Here is a 16,963-nt window from a genome sequence, read left to right as displayed (position 1 = left end):
GGCTCGGTCGGTTAAGCATCCGACTTCGGCTCAGGTCATGATCTCATGGTCCGTGAGTTCAAGCCCCGCGTCGGGCTCTGTGCTGACAGCTCAGAGCCTGGAGCCTGTTTCGGATTCTGTGTCTCCCTCTCTCTCTGCCCCTCCCCCGTTCATGCTCTGTTTCTCTCTGTCTCAAAAATAAATAAACGTCAAAAAAAAAATTAAAAAAAAAAAAAGAAAGAAAAATCTAATTTATACTGATACTCCCCTAACCTAGAATTCCCCTAGATCTGAAATCCAATCCAAATGTATGTAAGACCCAAACTCAATCCTGTTTTTCTCATTATCTTTTGTAAAGAGGAATACAATACTAGCAGAAAATTAGTCCAGACTGCAGCAGCCTACTACAATAGAAATCAAAAGATCTGGGCATCAGCACAAACTAAATTAATTTCAACAAGAGGTAGCAAATAGTTTCTGTAAAGTACCAGAAAGTAGATATTTTAGGCTTGGAAGCCATACAGTCTCTGTTGCAAATACTGAATACTTATAGCATGAAAGCAGCCACAGAAAATATAAAAATAGATGGAAGTGGCTGTGTTTGAATAAAACTTTATTTATAAAAACACGGGCAGAACCCCGTTTTAGACTAGTCAGCTCAAAAAATGTAGTGACTAAGAACATTTTTATAAAATCAAATCTTTTTCTTATTTATCACTGCATTATTCTCAAACATAAATTAGAGCAGTATCTTCCAATCTAAGATATCTTTGTAAATCCTTGTGATAATAACACACCCTCCTCTCACTAAGAAGAAAGCAGAATATATAACTCTTAGGTACTTTCAAATAACTAAAAGTTATTCAAGCACCTAAATAAGTACATTGAGGAACTGGCAATATATTCCACAAGAATGGCAAAATATTCCAGAATAATAAACTATGAGAGTAAAAAAAAAAAAAATTTAAAGATATATCAAATTTACCATTTCTGTTCTTTATTCTTTCTAGTTAATTTATAATAATATAATTGTATGGTTATATTCCTTCTGAGTATAGAAAGAGTTCTTAAACAGATACAAAATGCATAAACCATGAAAGAAACTAAATTTTACTGCGTTAATATTTGAAATGTAAAATTTCCTCAGAAAATACAAACACAAAACTCTAAAACTTAAGTAAATAAATTGACAAAAGATATTCATAAATAATACAGTAATCAAAAGATTAAAACAAGAATATATTTTTTAAGTTCCCACAAAACAATAAGTAAATGTAAATTAAAATTATGGAGGTACAGCATTTAAAATTCATCAAATGTATGGGGTACCTGGGTGGCTCAGTCAATTAAGCTTCCGACTTTGGCTCAGGTCATGATCTCACGGTTTGTGAGTTCAAGCCCCACATCCGGCTCTGTGCTAACAGCTCAGAGCCTAGAGCCTGCTTCGGATTCTGTGTCTCCCTCTCTCTCTCTGCCCCTGCCCTGCTCACACTCTCTATCTCTCAAAAAGTGAATAATGTTAAAAAAAAATTTTTTAATTCACCAAATGTGCAAATTTTTAAAACTCCAGCCATACCAAGTGCTGAGGTGATGTGAATCAATGAGCACTTATACATCACTGGAGAGTATGTAAAGTGATATACCAATCTGGGGGAAAAAATTGCATTATCTTCTAATGTTCAACATCTGCATCTTACAAGTAAACAGTTCCACTTCTAGGAATGTAGAGAGAGAAACTTACAAATATATACAAAATGTATCAAAAATGTTCATCAACTGGTAAATGGATAAAGCCATACCATGGAATACAACACAACTGAGAAAATGAACCCAACTACATGGGTCAATATGGATGAATCTCAAACAATGATAAGTAAAAACAGCCAGCTACAGAAAAATGCATTTAATGTGATATTCTTTATATTAAGTATAAACATGAAATATAAATTATTTACTGTTCAGATGTGTATGTGTTAAAATATACATAAGAAGGAAATAGAAATAATGAAAACACCCAAATTATAACCTTAATTATAAGGGGAAGGAGAGAGGGCATAACAATGATAGACAAAGAAAACTGGGATGGAGAACCCAATGTCATAAATACTGGTAGGTACATTATTCCTTATACATTTTTGTAGGTGTAGAATATTTCATTAAAAACATTTTAAACAAAAGCTATATAAAAATAACTTACACTGGCTTAAATTAAAAAAATAAAAATAAATAAAAGACTAGCAGATTCTCCCAAATCAATTTTTTAACTGACTGTAATGTGACCAAAGGACACATATTAGCCCAAGCTTTTCTAGTTAACTCAACCACTTTACATTACTAAAATACCTTCTCATCTTTGAATATACTGCGCCACCTTGTGTTCAAAAGCTTCAAACTACCCTAAAATTTAGAGAACCATATCTGTGAAAATGGCTACTTGAAAATATAAGTTCCTTTATGCTATGCCATGAGGTTTCACTTTATTAAGCACAATAAAAACAACATTTGAAACCTCGTTTTGATTCTGAAGAAATTGGAAAATTTTTCTTCTTAGTGATTCCTTTTAGTTGTTCTTTCACTGTGCTTTCAGAGAATGTCTTTTTTCCTTGCTTTTAAGTACATAAAATTTTTAAATGAGTAAAACACAAAATTATAGACATTTATAACACTAAAATAAATTTTCATTAAAAAAACTTACCTTTGAATGTGTGATTGATAAGGTATCTACCCACACACGCCAGCCACCCCACTCATATTTGACTGCATGGTAAAGTAGGATTCTGAATATTGCATAAACCATTTCTGTTATCTTTTGCTCATCAGAATTCTTAGGATTGAAATAACAAAGAGAAAGCATCCATTCTTGCCATACAGAACACTGTAACAAGCTCCTGAAAATTATAAGAGGATATTGAATTACTAAAAAAAACTTTTTTTAATTTAAAAAATTTAAAAAAAAAACCCTCATCTCTAAGAATTCTAAAAAGTAAAAGTTCAAAACAAAATAAGCCAAAAAAAAAAAAAAAAAAAGCCACCTCCATCTATTAAAACAATTAAAGAAGGTGGTACTGAAATTGACTTTAAATATAAGGTACATTACTTATATACCCTTAATGAAAAAAGCATATGGAAAATTCATTGCACAGTATTTTTTAAAGCAATTTTTCTTAGATAAAATTCAAACCTTACCTTCTGTTTTCTCTACTGTTATTAAAAAGTTTAATCATATCAGAAAGAAAGGCTCTGCGAACTTCCATGCTTTCAGGACACTGGGGAGAATTTCGAAGTAGGGTTGCAATTACTTTTAGTATCTCTGTAAGACAATTCATAAATTAGTAAAAACCAAAACATTACAAAAAATTCATGATGGAAGATCACTAATATATTTCTCTAGCTTCCCTGACATAGATGTCTACTGAAAACATCCTTGTATTATAAAAAAAAAATGATCACCTGCAGAAAAAAAATGACAATACATCTATTTAGAAAGCCTCCATGAATAAGGAATTTTTTATTTCATCATTAGAATGTATGAAAGTAAAGCCAAATTTTAAAATGTTATATTAAATAAAATTATGTTATCTATGAATTAAATAATAGTAAAACTAACAATTTTCCATAATTTCTGCCAATTAGTAAAGTTGATCTCAAACTCAAAAGCTGTAATCAAAATCTCAGAAAAAGTTCTCAGCTTTTCAACAAAATAGATGTTTTATGCACAAAGCTTTCCATTTATCATAGCAAATTTTAAAAGCTACTACAATTTTCCTCCATGATTTTAAAAGTGAAATTAGGGGGGCGCCTGGGTGGCTCAGTCGGTTTAGCGTCCGACTTCGGCTCAGGTCATGATCTCACGGTCTGTGAGTTCAAGCCCCGCGTCAGGCTCTGTGCTGACAGCTGAGAGCCTGGAGCCTGCTTCACATTCTGTGTCTCCCTCTCTCTCTACCCCTTCCCTGCTCATGCTGTGTCTCTCTCTGTCTCAAAAATAAATAAACATTAAAAAAAATTTTTTTTTAAGTGAAATTAGGTTAAAAAACAAATAAAATTAAAACCTATTCAACACCCCAAATACAAATGAAATTGCTACTGTAATGGTCTTAAAAATAACGCTGTCTAAATTTCTAGTATTTAGCTTTAAGGAAAAAAATTCTTTAAAATATATACTTAAATCCAGAACTATAAAGAAACAAAAACAGCTATAACCCTGAATTTAAAATTAAATAAACATATTAAGTTTTTACCCTATTACAATTCAGAACTTCTGAACTAGCCTTTTGCCAAGGTTTTTGGTGAGTGCAAAACAGCAAGTACGAAGATATTTTATCATACAATAAAAGACATTTGGGAAGTAATTTCTGAATTCTTCTAATGACAAATTGAAAAATTTCTCTGCCTGGAAAATGATTACAATGATGATAATAATCATAATAATAATTGTAATGACAATAATAGACACTTAATTTTGAGAATATACTATCATGAGGTACTATTTTAAGAAAACCCATATATAATGATAGCTAAATACTGATTTTATCCCCTTTTTAGAGATAAGAAAACTGAGGCACACAGAAATTAAGCAATTCACACAACTATTAAGAAACATAAACAATATAAAAACCTGGGCAGGTGATGCTTTTAAACACCATACTATAGTGTGTGCCTTTCTGAGATAGTATATTACATAGATCATACATTCTAAAATTCTTACTTCAATAAGTCATCTCTATAATCATAAAATATAATTTATATTTATATACATATACTCAAGATTTTCTCCTTTTCTTACTCTCTAAAATAATAACAGCAAGTCTCCCTGAAGGATGAGGAAAATTAAACTTCCCAGACATGTTTTTAAAACTAGTACTGAAACAGAGTACCATAAACACAACTCACCGCACAAAAGGTAATTAAATTTCTAAACTCTACAAGTCAGTTATTTCAATGTCAATAATCTTAAAAAGATGAAAAATGTACACTTTGTACAAGTGCTTAAAATTCTAAATATCAAAAGAAAAGACTGTTCAACAAGACTAAGTTCATAAACAATAAAAAAAAAGCAGATATTTTTCAATTCCAAACTTGGTATTCCTAACTTGACATTAATTTAAGATGAAAGCTACCTCCATGGTTCATGTAATTTGGCCTGACATCACTAAATGGTGCAATCAAAACTTTACTGAAAATCTGAACATACATTAAATCAGTATCTTACATACACAATTCTTCAAAACCTCTATATAAACATTTCCACATAACCTAAGGTTAATTAGATGTTATATTCAATATTAACCAAAAATAAAAGTAGCATTATATCATTCCCTATAATGAAACATTCTTTGAACACTATGTTCTCAACAATATCAACTTCAGGTTTTTCTCAGTGACTTTCTTTTTATTGGCAAAAAGTACTTTTTTTTTTTTTTTTATTTTATTTTTGAGAGAGAGAGAGCACGAGTGAGGAAGGAGCAGAGACAAGGAGAAGCAGGCTCCAGGCTCTGAGCTGTCAGCACAGAGCCTGATGCAGGGCTTAAACCCACAAATTTTAAGATCATGAACTGAGCTAAAGTCAGACGGTCAATCTACTGAGCCACCCAGGCACCCCAAAAAGTACTTATTAAAAGTATAAAAAATAAGGGGAGAAATGTGGGAAAGTACTCAAAGGATACAAACTTCCAGTTATAAGCTGAGTAAGTTCTGGGTATCTAATGTACAACATGGTGACTACAATTAGTTAACAATACAGTATTGTACAATGAGAAGTTACCAAACCAGCAGATCTTAAAAGTTCTAACCACACATACACACAAAAAATTCTAAAGATACTGTGATGGACGTGTTAACTAACCTTACTGTGGTAATCATTTCACAATATATACATATATCAAATTGTTTCATTAAGTTGTACACCTTAAACTTATACAATATTATATGTCAATTAAATGTCCATAAAAACAAAAACAAAAAAATAAAAGTATATAAAATACATACGAGGATTCTGTATCTTTACTGAAGAATCAGGATCTGGATGCTGTTTATGTATCACTTGAGTACAAATATGTTCTATAAGAATCTACAGAAGGAAAACAATAGATTAGCATAATCACTGTACCATTAATATAAATGAACATAAGTCAGCACTAATCAATGTTAAGTATACAGTCCAATGCTGTCATGCTAACCATCTTCTGTATTTTATAAAATAAATGATTTCAACATTGTAACTCTATTTTTACTTAATTACAAAACAAGACATCAAACAATCAATACAATGGAGGAAATACTTAACAGAGATGTCCATACTGTTTAATAATTAACAGATTAATAGATTTAAGATGCAGCTATATGTGCTTTATATAACTAATTTCAAAACTGTGTATCAAATCTAAATTACCTTATTTCATCTAGACATTAGCAACTAGCTTATAAAGTCATTCTCAAAATATGAAATAAGATTAAATTCTAAATATATTCTTACCTCAAACAAAACATTATACGTGGTCATTGTGATTAAATTTGTCTGAAGCATGAGTCTTTCTGCTAGCAATGAAAACAATCCATGTCCAAGCATGACTTCAGCTTTTCTTCTGTGATTTCATAAAAAGAAATAATCAAATGCAGAGTACTATTATCTACTATTTAGTATGCAAGTTGGATGAAGAAGATACAAAAATGTTTTTCACATTATCCACAAATTCCAGCTCAGTAACTCTCCCACTTTTCTTTAACCTAGAATTCATAAGGCCACAAAATCTTTAAGCAGAGAAATACAAACTACAATGTAAGCACAGCTGAAGTTTAAAAAATATATACACAAGACTGGCTATGTCACAGCACACCAAAAATCTTCAGAGCAATTGTTTATTAACTGGTTTCTACTCTCCATCAGCACTGAGCTAAACTCTATTATGGATGAAATCTAAAGCCAAGTAAGTTGTTAAGTAGAAAAACAATGTGGAGAAAAAGGTAGAAAAAATGAAAGAAAATTAATACTGTGAAGATAAATACACCAAAATTAAACTTCCAAGCAAAAATTTAGAAACTAAAGTATCATAAACTTCAATTCTACCCTGAGATTCATCAAATTTTTTCTGCAAATGGCTGAATAGTAAATATTTTCGGCTTTGTGGACAAAATGGGCTCTGTAGCAACAACTCAATACTCCTGTCACAATCTGAAAACAGCCATATATAATAAGCCAATAAGTGATTGTGGCTGTGCCCCAACCAAACTTTATTTACAGGCAGCCAACTGGAATCCACAGAAAGACCATAGTTTGCCAACACTTCTCTACTGCCACAAATGTTAATTTTTATAATAAACCAACGTATAAGGAACAATAGGTAGGATATGAATATCTACATTCAGCTAAGAAAAAAATACAAAAATTTCAGTTTTCAGTTATCCATATAACAGAACATACTATGACAACTATCTAGGTTAAAATATCAGCTTTATAGTACAGATAAAGCAAATGATCAACCCCCATGAAATGAAGTCTCCATGGTTTCTAAAATTCCATTTATACAAATGTACTCTTATAATGAATGAAGAACAAATGGAAAATTTATTTCATATAAAACTAACTACACTGGGGTGCTTGGGTGGCTCAGTCAGTTAAGCATCCAACTCTTGATATTGGCTTAGGTCATGATCTTCCAGGTGTGGGATTGAGCCCTGCATCAGGCTCCATGCTCAGCCTGGAGTCTGCTTGGGATTCTCTCTCTCCCTCTCTTTCTGCCCGTCCCCACTTGCACATGCAAAAAAAATAGATAAATATTTTTTAAAAACCTATATATTCCTGTTTCCATTTTATTTTTAATATATAGAAATGGGATTAAATTTACATAGATTTTATAAATAAAAATAAAGAGAAGAGGAACTAGAGAAATCACAGAACAAAAATACTATTCCAAAGATTTATAAAATAAAAAGTAATATACCACAACCCATTTTAGATTTCATGAACACTATACTCACTTTGGGGCCAGGTGTTTTAAAAAATAGCCCATTGCCTTGAGAGCTTGTACTCTGATTCCTTCACTTGTCGATGCCATAAGTTTATAGATAACACTGAAGGAATTAAAATTAAAAACAAATTACTAATATATTATTCAAAAGTAAAGATTTAAAATACATAGGTATACATTTATTTTTATATATTCATGATTATAAACCTAATTTCAAGATATGGGTGAATTTAATACAAATTCCTGACATTTAAAAACTTACGTTTCAACTATACTGTCTTCAAGAAACCCGCTTTATACATAATGACACATACAGACTAAAAGTAAATGGAGAAACCATAAACCATGCTAACACTAATAAAAAGAAAGCAAGAATAATTAACACTAATTTCAAAGAAAGCAGACTTTAAAGCAAGTTAAATTATCAGAGATAAGAAGGGCATTGCTTGATGATAAAGGGGGCCAATTCTCCAATAAGACATAATAGTCTATAACATGTATGTGCCTAACCATAGAGTATAAAACAATGTGGCATAAAAATTGATAATACTGCAAGAAGAATAATGGATGAATACACTATTATAATTGGAGACGTTAACATCGCTCTCAGAAACAGATCCAGCAGACAGAAAATCATTAAGGACATAATTGAACTCAACAATACCATCAATTGACTGGATTTAATTGACATTTATTGACTATTTCACCCAGTAACAGCAGAATACACATTTTTCTTAAGCTAACATGGAACATTCACCAAGTACCTCACATTCAGGGCTATAAAACACATGTAAACAAATGCAAAGATCAGAAATGATATATTGTTTGTTCTCAGACCACAAGGAGATTAAACTAGAAATCATTAACAGAAAGATAGCTGCAAAATTCCAAAATACGTGGATATTAAACAAAATGTTAAAAAATAACATGTAGGTCAAAGAGGAAGTCTCAAGAAAATCTAAAAATATTTTAAACTAAATGAAAATGAAAACAGGCTATTAAAATCTGTGAAATCCAGCAAAAGCAGTCCTTACGAGGAAATTTATAGCAGTGAATTATTAGAAAAGAAGAAAAAACTTAACTCACTAATCAAGCTTCCACCCTAGAAAACTAAAAAAAGAAGAGAATACTCAATCCAAAGTAAGCAGGGGAAAACAAATAAGTATTAGAGTGGCAAACAAAAAAATTAAAAATAGTAAATCAATAGAGAAAATCAATGTAACCAAAAGCTGATTTGAAAAAGATCCATAAAGGAGATAAGCTTCTAGCCAGGTTAACAAATAAAAAAAACACAATTTACTATTTTCAGAAATGAAAGAAGGAACATCACTACAGATCCCATAAACATAAAACAAATAATAAAGGAACACTATGAACAATTCTATGCCCTTAAATTCTATAACCTAGATGAAAGAGACCAGTTCATTAAAAGAGATAATCTGCCAAAACACACCCAAGAATAATTGATGATCTACGATTTTACTAATATGTGGAATTTAAGAAACAAAACACATGAATATATGGAAAGGAGGAAAAGAGAGGAGAGAGGGAAACAAACCACAAGGGACTCTTAATGATAGAGAACAAACTGAGGGTTGCCTGAGGGAGAGGGGTGGGAGATAGACTAGATGGGTGATGGGTAGTAAGAAGGGCACTTGTGATGATCACTGGGTGTTGTACGTAAGTGATGAATCAATGAATTCTACTCCTGAAACAAATACTGCACTGTATAGTAATTAACTAAAATCTAAATTTTAAAAAAAGGGAAAAAAAGAATAACTGATGATCTAAATAGGCTTATAATGACTAAAGATAGTGAATCAATAAATAATAACCTACCAAAACAAAAGGGCCAGAACCAGACTGGTTTATTGGTAACTTCTACCAAAAATTGAGGAAGAAATTATACCAATTCTCTACAATTCCCTTCAAAGGACAGAAGCAGAAGAAATACCTCCTAAACCATTCTATGAGCCAGCATTACCCCATACCAAAATAAAAATAAAAATGAAAATAAACACATTACAAGAAAACTACAGACCAATAAGTCTCATTAACAAAAATGAGGGGCGCCTGGGTGGCTCACTGAGTTGAGCATCAGACTGTTGACTTCAGCTCAGGTCATGATCTCATGGCTCCTGAGTTCCAGCGAGCCCCACATGGGCTCTGCACTGCTAGCACATAGCCCACTTGGGATCCTCTTTCTCTCCCTTTCTGTCCCACCCTCACTTGCATACTGTCTCTAAGTAAATAAACATTAAAAAAAAAAAGATGAAATAAAATTCTCAAGAAAATATTATCAAATAAATGCAAAAAAACATAAAAAGAATTATATATCATGACAAATTTATCCCAGGGATGCAAGGACTGGTTCAAGATTTGCAAATCAAATGATATAATCTATCATGAAATCAATTAATCTGTAGATAAGAAAATTACTAGTATAAGTAGATATAGAAAAAAGCATTTGAGGGGCACCTGGGTGGCTCAGTCGGTTAAGCGTCCAACTTTGGCTCAGGTCATGATCTCACAGTTCACGAGTTCAAGCCCCACATCAGGCTCTGGGCTGACAGCACAGAGCCTGGAGCCCACTTCGAGTTCTGTGTCTCTTCCTCTCTCTCTACCCCTCCCCTGCCCCTGCTCACACACTCTCTCTATAAAAATAAACAAACATTAAAAAAAAATTTTTAAAGCATTTGACATAATCCAACACCCATTCATGTTAAAAACTCTAAATAAGAATAGAGGAGAATTTTTCTCAACTTCATAAGGACTATCCACAAAAACCCTACAGCTAAGGTACCTAATAGCAAGAAAAATCAAGTCTTCCAAATAAGATCAGGTACAAGACACCACTCCTTTTCAGCCTTGTACAGGAAGTTCTTGCTAATGCAGTGAGGCAAGAAAAGGAAATAAATAGTATACAGACCGTTAAGGAACACACAGAGCTGTCTTTGTTCAAAGAACATCTAGAATTGGCACACACACACACAAAAAAAACCTCCTATAACTAATAAGCAATTATACCAAGGTTGCAGAATACCGAGTTCATATACAAAAGTCAACTGCCTTACTATATTCCAATAATCAACAAGTGGAATAGGACACTAAAAACACAATACCATTTACAGTAGCACTCCCCAAAAATGAAATACTTAGGTATATACATCTAACAAAATATATACAAGATATGTATGAGAAAAACTATAAAACTGATGCATAAAACCAAAAAAAAGAGCTAAATAAATGGACAGAAAATCTATGTTCGTTTACAGGAAGACTCAATATTCTCAATGTCTCAGTTCTCCCCAACTTGATCTATAGATTCAATACAATTTTAACCAAAACCTCAACAAGATATGTGGATATCAAGAAACTATTCTAAAGTTTATATGGAAAGGCAAAAGCCAGGGCAGCTAACACAATTACTGACGGAGATAAACAAAGTTGGAAAACCAATGTTATGTGATTTCAAGATTTATTATAAAACTGTGGAACCTGGGTGGCTCAGTAGGTTAAGTGTCTGACTTCAACCCAGATCATGATTTCACAGTTCATGAGTTCAAGCCCCACATCAGGCTCTGCTGCCAGTAAAGGGTCTGCTTCAGATCCTCTCTCTCTCTCTCTCTCTCTCTCTCTCTCTCTCTCTCCCCCCCCCACTCCTCCCCTGCTCTCTCTCTCTCTCTCAAAAATAAGTAAATGTTAAAAAAAAAGATTTATTATAAAGATATAGTAATCAAGACAGTATGGTATTGGCAAAAGGGAGAGCAAAGGTAGTACAATGGACCAAAGATACTCTTTTTGTTTAAAAAAAAATTTTTTTTAATGTGTATTTATTTTTGAGAGAGAGAGAGACACAGAATGCAAGCTGGGGAGGGGCAGAGACAGAGGGGCACACAGAATCTGAAGCAGGCTCCAGGTTCTGAGCTGTCAGCGCAAAGCCCAATTTGGGACTCAAACTCACGAACTGCAAGATCATTACCTGACCTGATGTCAGCCACCTAACCAACTGAGCCATCCAAGCACCCCTCAAAGATACTCTTTCAAAACACGATGCTGGAACGTCCACATTCAAATAAATGAATCTAGACACAGACCTTACACCTTTCATAAAAATTAACTCAAAATGGACCTAAATGTAAAATGCAAAACTATAAAACTCCTAGGAGACAACGTAAGATAAAACCTAGATGACCTTGGGTATGGTGATACAAGATACAAAACCAAAGACACAATCCACAACAAAATAACTGATAAGCTGGACTTCATTAAAATTAAAAACTTCTGCTCTTCAAAAGACAATAGCAAGAGAATCAGAAGACAAGATAGACTGGGAGAAAATATATGTGAAACACACATCTGATAAAGGACTGGTATCCACAGTATACAAAGAACTCTTAAAACTCAACAATAAAAAAAAGGGAACAACCCTATTTAAAAACGGACCAAAGAACTTAACAGACCCTTACCAAAGAAGATATACAGATGGAAAATTAGCCTATGAAAAGATGCTCCACATTATAGGTCATCAGAGAAATACAAATTAAAACAACGAGATACTACTACACACATCTATGAGAATGGACAAAACCCAGAACACCAACAACACCATGTATGTAGAGCAGTAAGAACTCGCATCCAATGCTGGTGGGGAAACAAAATGGTATGGCCACTTTGGAAGAGAGATTTTGGCAATTTCTTACAAAACTAAACATATTTTTACCATAGGATCCATCAATCATACTCCTCAGTATTTACCCAAAGGAGATGAAACCATGTCCATACCAAAATCTGCATATGCATATTTATAGCACCTGTATTCATGACTGGCAAAACTTATAAGCAACCAAGATGTCCTTCAGTACATGAATGGATGAATAAACTATGGATATCTCAACAATGGAATATTATTCAGCACTAAAAAGAAATGAGCTACCAAGCCATGAAAAGACATAGAGAAATCTTTTTTTGTTTTAAGATTCATTTTTTTTTAATTTTTGTTTGTTTTCTTATTTTATTTTATTTTTGAGAGAGAGAGAGAGTTTGAGTGAGTGAGGGGCAGAGAGGGACAGAGAGAATCCCACAAGGTCCAGAGAGAGAGAAAAAAAGAGAGAGTGCAGAGCCTGGAGGGGCTGGAAATGAACCACAATCATGACCTGAGCCAAAGTTGGATGCTTAACCAAATGAGCCAACCAGGTGCCCCAACATGGAGGAATCTTAAATGCACATTACTAAGTGAAAGAAGCCAATCTGAAAAGGCTGTATGATTCCAAACATATGATATTCTGGAAAAGGCAAAACTATGGAGATAGTAAAAAGGTCAGTGGGAGCCAAAGATTGGGGGTAGGTGTGGAAGGAATGAACAGGCAGAGCACAGAGGATTTTTAGAGCAATGAAAATACTCTGTATGATAACCAAATGACAGATATATGCCATTATACAGTTGTCCAAATCCACAGAATGTACAATACCAACAGTGAAGCATAATGTAAACTATGGACTTTGGATGATTATAATGTGTAAATGTAGGTTCACCAACTGTAAATTCTAATGGGTGTGTTGATAATAAGGAAGAGTATACATGTGTGGGGACAGGAGAGTATATGGGAAACCTCTATACGTCCCTCTAAATTTTACAACTCTTCCAAAAAAAAAGTCTTTGAGAAAAACTTGCTTATCTCTACTAGTTATTGTTCCTTTTAATGAAAACCAAAAAATGAGAACAAATTAAAACATTTAGAAAATATGGTGATTTAATATACACCCATAAATATACTTATGCAAATTGTATAGCATAAAGCTGGTTCTGAGTCACTATTTTTTCCTCTACTGCAGGCTTAACAATGCCCTTTGGAAGTTACCACATTTAAGATCAATACAAAGAAAGCACTGTTTAGTGGTAACACATATTTAAATCCGTAAATAATTCTCACCATGGAAAGCAAAGGAACAGGAAAATGAATGATAATGACAACAGGTAATGAATGATAATAAAAAATAAAAAGCAAAAGACTGAAACATAAATGACATCTAAAACAAATTTCATAATCAATTCTCAAAATTTACATAATAATCTAAGTTTTTAAATAATCTCCGAGGGCATTCAGCCACCAGACCACTGATTTGAACATAAACAAAGTATAGAAAAATTTGAGTATCATACACAATTTGAGTAAAAAAAAAAAACATTCAATTAATTCATTATACCATTTCTTCCCTCATAAACATTTAGAAAAAAATCTGAAAAGTTTATGATTATTTTAAAATACTAAGATTTTCAACTATCCTCCTAGATAAAAATTTTAATGCTTAATAACTAAGTCTGAAATGGGGCACCTGGGTGGCTCAGTTGGTTAAGCATCCGACTTTGGCTCAGGTCATGATCTCACGGTTCGTGAGTTCAAGCCCCACATCAGGCTCTGTGCTGACAGCTCAGAACCTGGAGCCCGCTTTGGATTCTGTGTCTTCCTCTCTCTGCCCCTTCCCCGCTCACACTCTCATGTTTAATGTAAACATTAAAAAAATTTGTCTTCAATAACTAAGTCTGAAAAAACATAACTATGAACAAAAAGTAAAGACCTTGATCCTCTAGTAGCTGACAGAAATGAAATATGTGAAAAGAACTTTGTTTCCTATTAAAATATTAATTAAAAACATCTAGGGGCGCCTGGGTGGCGCAGTCGGTTAAGCGTCCGACTTCAGCCAGGTCACGATCTCACAGTCCGTGGGTTCGAGCCCCGCGTCAGGCTCTGGGCTGATGGCTCGGAGCCTGGAGCCTGTTTCCGATTCTGTGTCTCCCTCTCTCTCTGCCCCTCCCCCGTTCATGCTCTGTCTCTCTCTGTCCCAAAAATAAATAAAAAACGTTGAAAAAAAAAAAAAATTAATAAAAAAAAAAAAAAAAACATCTAGGCCCATAAACATTGTAATCTCATAAAATGAGATATGTGAAACTGGTTATTTTTAATTCAAATTGTATTTAAAAAACTATAACATTCAATTACTGGGACAACACTATTATGTTTATAAAAGTTTTCCTTCTATGATTTAAATTAAGTAAATAAAAATTAAATTATTCGTAAAAGAAATATTAACATAAGCTTAATAGCAGTTTAAAAACCACAACACTCAAAGATATTTTAACACAGAATTAATCTATGAATGCTATAGCTTAACTTAAATAATCTTTGGTTAAAATTACAATGATTTCACCAGAAGATGAACTCTAGATCAAACTATAATTACTTTCAAATTTTTATTAGTATTAATCACGTGAGAAGACCAAAATTAATAGAATAAGATCCATATACCTAATATTTATCCTAAAGTAATTTTTTAAGTGTTGAGTATTTTTCACTAAAGCAGAATCCAATTAGTTTATATATCTACTAAACATAACCACTAAACTTTGAAAAACCAAAGCGAGCATATTTTGCTTTCTGATCAAAGTTTAGTTCCTATTTAACACAAAAACCATTCTTCACATTAGAGCAGGAAAATCCTGTACCACTTCAATGACATTTATATATTTTTCTAACTATTAAAAAATTTATAAATATATATACATTTCTCTATTGGAAATAGAAACAAAAGTAGAAAAAGATAAAATTAATCCATAAGAAGCACTATTAAAATTGGGGAATGTTTTCATATAATCTATTTTACTCTGACCGTACATATAATCATATAATAAAACACACACGGACATTATATATATAATGTATATATGCACACACATATATATCTTTTTTCTATATTGAAATGTACTATGGCATGTACACTATAGCAGTTTCAATGAAGAAAATATTCAGGTAATAGAAACACCAAAAAGAGTAATTTGAAAAGTAACAAATTATTTCAATCTGTTCACAGACATAAAAATAAATGATTAAAGCTCATGAGACTCAAAAATTAAAAATTTGATACTTAAAATTTAAACAGGGACTATGAAGTGACTGACACTGCATCAGAACACATAGGAAGAATATGTGTTGGAAATAACGTCTCAATGATGTGATGGTGAAAAAGAATTTATATTTAACAAATAAATGAGAAAGTTTATGTCATTTAATGGAAATTAAATTGCCACTTAAAATTTAGAAATGCTACTGACTTCTATTATGCAGTGTAGCATACCTGTATTATCTTGCATCAGGAAAGACTATCTTCCCTCCAATTTTTTCCATTTTTTTCAATTTGAGTCTATGTCACACTCCATTTGACTTTCAGTTAGTATGAAAGCTTCACTAAATATATCTGCGCCCTTTGCATGTTGGCCTTTAAAACTTACGGTAATATATTTTAGGCAGCAATGTGACCATAAACAGATAATGAAATTATATATCAATGCTCCATTTGAATTCTGTCTCTTTAAATCATGAAAGAAATTAAGAAAGAAGTTAAAAAAGAAAAAGCTCAAAAAAGAAGAACAGAAAGATGGAAAGAACAACAGACAGGCAGACAGACAAAAAAGAGAAAGAAAATCTACAATTTACACAATCTCATACTGAATTTTGGACCTAAAAATTATTTCCACAGAACTCCAATTAGATTTAAAGGAACTACCTACTCATCATTCCCAAATTAATTCCATTTTCTATAACTAATATAAATATTCAATACATCTCTTTATTCAGTGTTTTTTAAAAGTAGTTGAACCACATATAGACAGGACTAATTATTCACATTTCCATATATTAGTACAATTTACATATTTTTCAGTTGTTCACAATAAGTAAAAGACTGGGAAAGTACCAAAATTTAAAGCATACTATTTAAAAAAAAAAAAAAAAAAAAGCAAGAATGACTTCCATTAATGCCAACGTGGAAGTCAGCATGTCCCTCCACAAAAAAAGACAGAAATAAAATTAAACAACACTTTCACATGCAACCATTCAACCAACAAAACAACAAATTGAGAGGCATTAATTCTTGAGAAATTACTACACACTGAGGTAAGAAAATCAAGAGTTACAAGAAAACTAGATTAACAATAAGTAAACAATTAGGAAATTTCAATAAAC

The 16,963-nt window shown here is 32.3% G+C and overlaps 1 protein-coding gene across 2 annotated transcripts in view; it reads right to left on the bottom strand.

The window, feature by feature from the left end:
- The window catches only part of LRBA (LPS responsive beige-like anchor protein), a 794,075-nt gene that overhangs the window by 617,847 nt on the left and 159,265 nt on the right, over positions 1-16,963 (bottom strand). For both annotated transcript variants that reach the window (XM_042935320.1, XM_042935319.1), the window contains exons 18-22: positions 7,954-8,046; positions 6,452-6,560; positions 5,965-6,046; positions 3,166-3,289; positions 2,675-2,867 (exon numbers count right to left, since the gene is read on the bottom strand). In XM_042935320.1, the coding sequence (XP_042791254.1) occupies positions 2,675-2,867; positions 3,166-3,289; positions 5,965-6,046; positions 6,452-6,560; positions 7,954-8,046 (601 nt within the window). The remainder of the gene's footprint in view (positions 1-2,674; positions 2,868-3,165; positions 3,290-5,964; positions 6,047-6,451; positions 6,561-7,953; positions 8,047-16,963) is intronic.

The sequence above is a fragment of the Panthera leo genome, chromosome B1 (genome assembly GCF_018350215.1).
Source record: "Panthera leo isolate Ple1 chromosome B1, P.leo_Ple1_pat1.1, whole genome shotgun sequence".
Lineage (NCBI taxonomy): Eukaryota > Metazoa > Chordata > Mammalia > Carnivora > Felidae > Panthera > Panthera leo.
The sequence above is the reverse complement of the archived record's forward strand: the minus strand, read 5'-3'. Positions and strand labels throughout refer to the sequence as shown.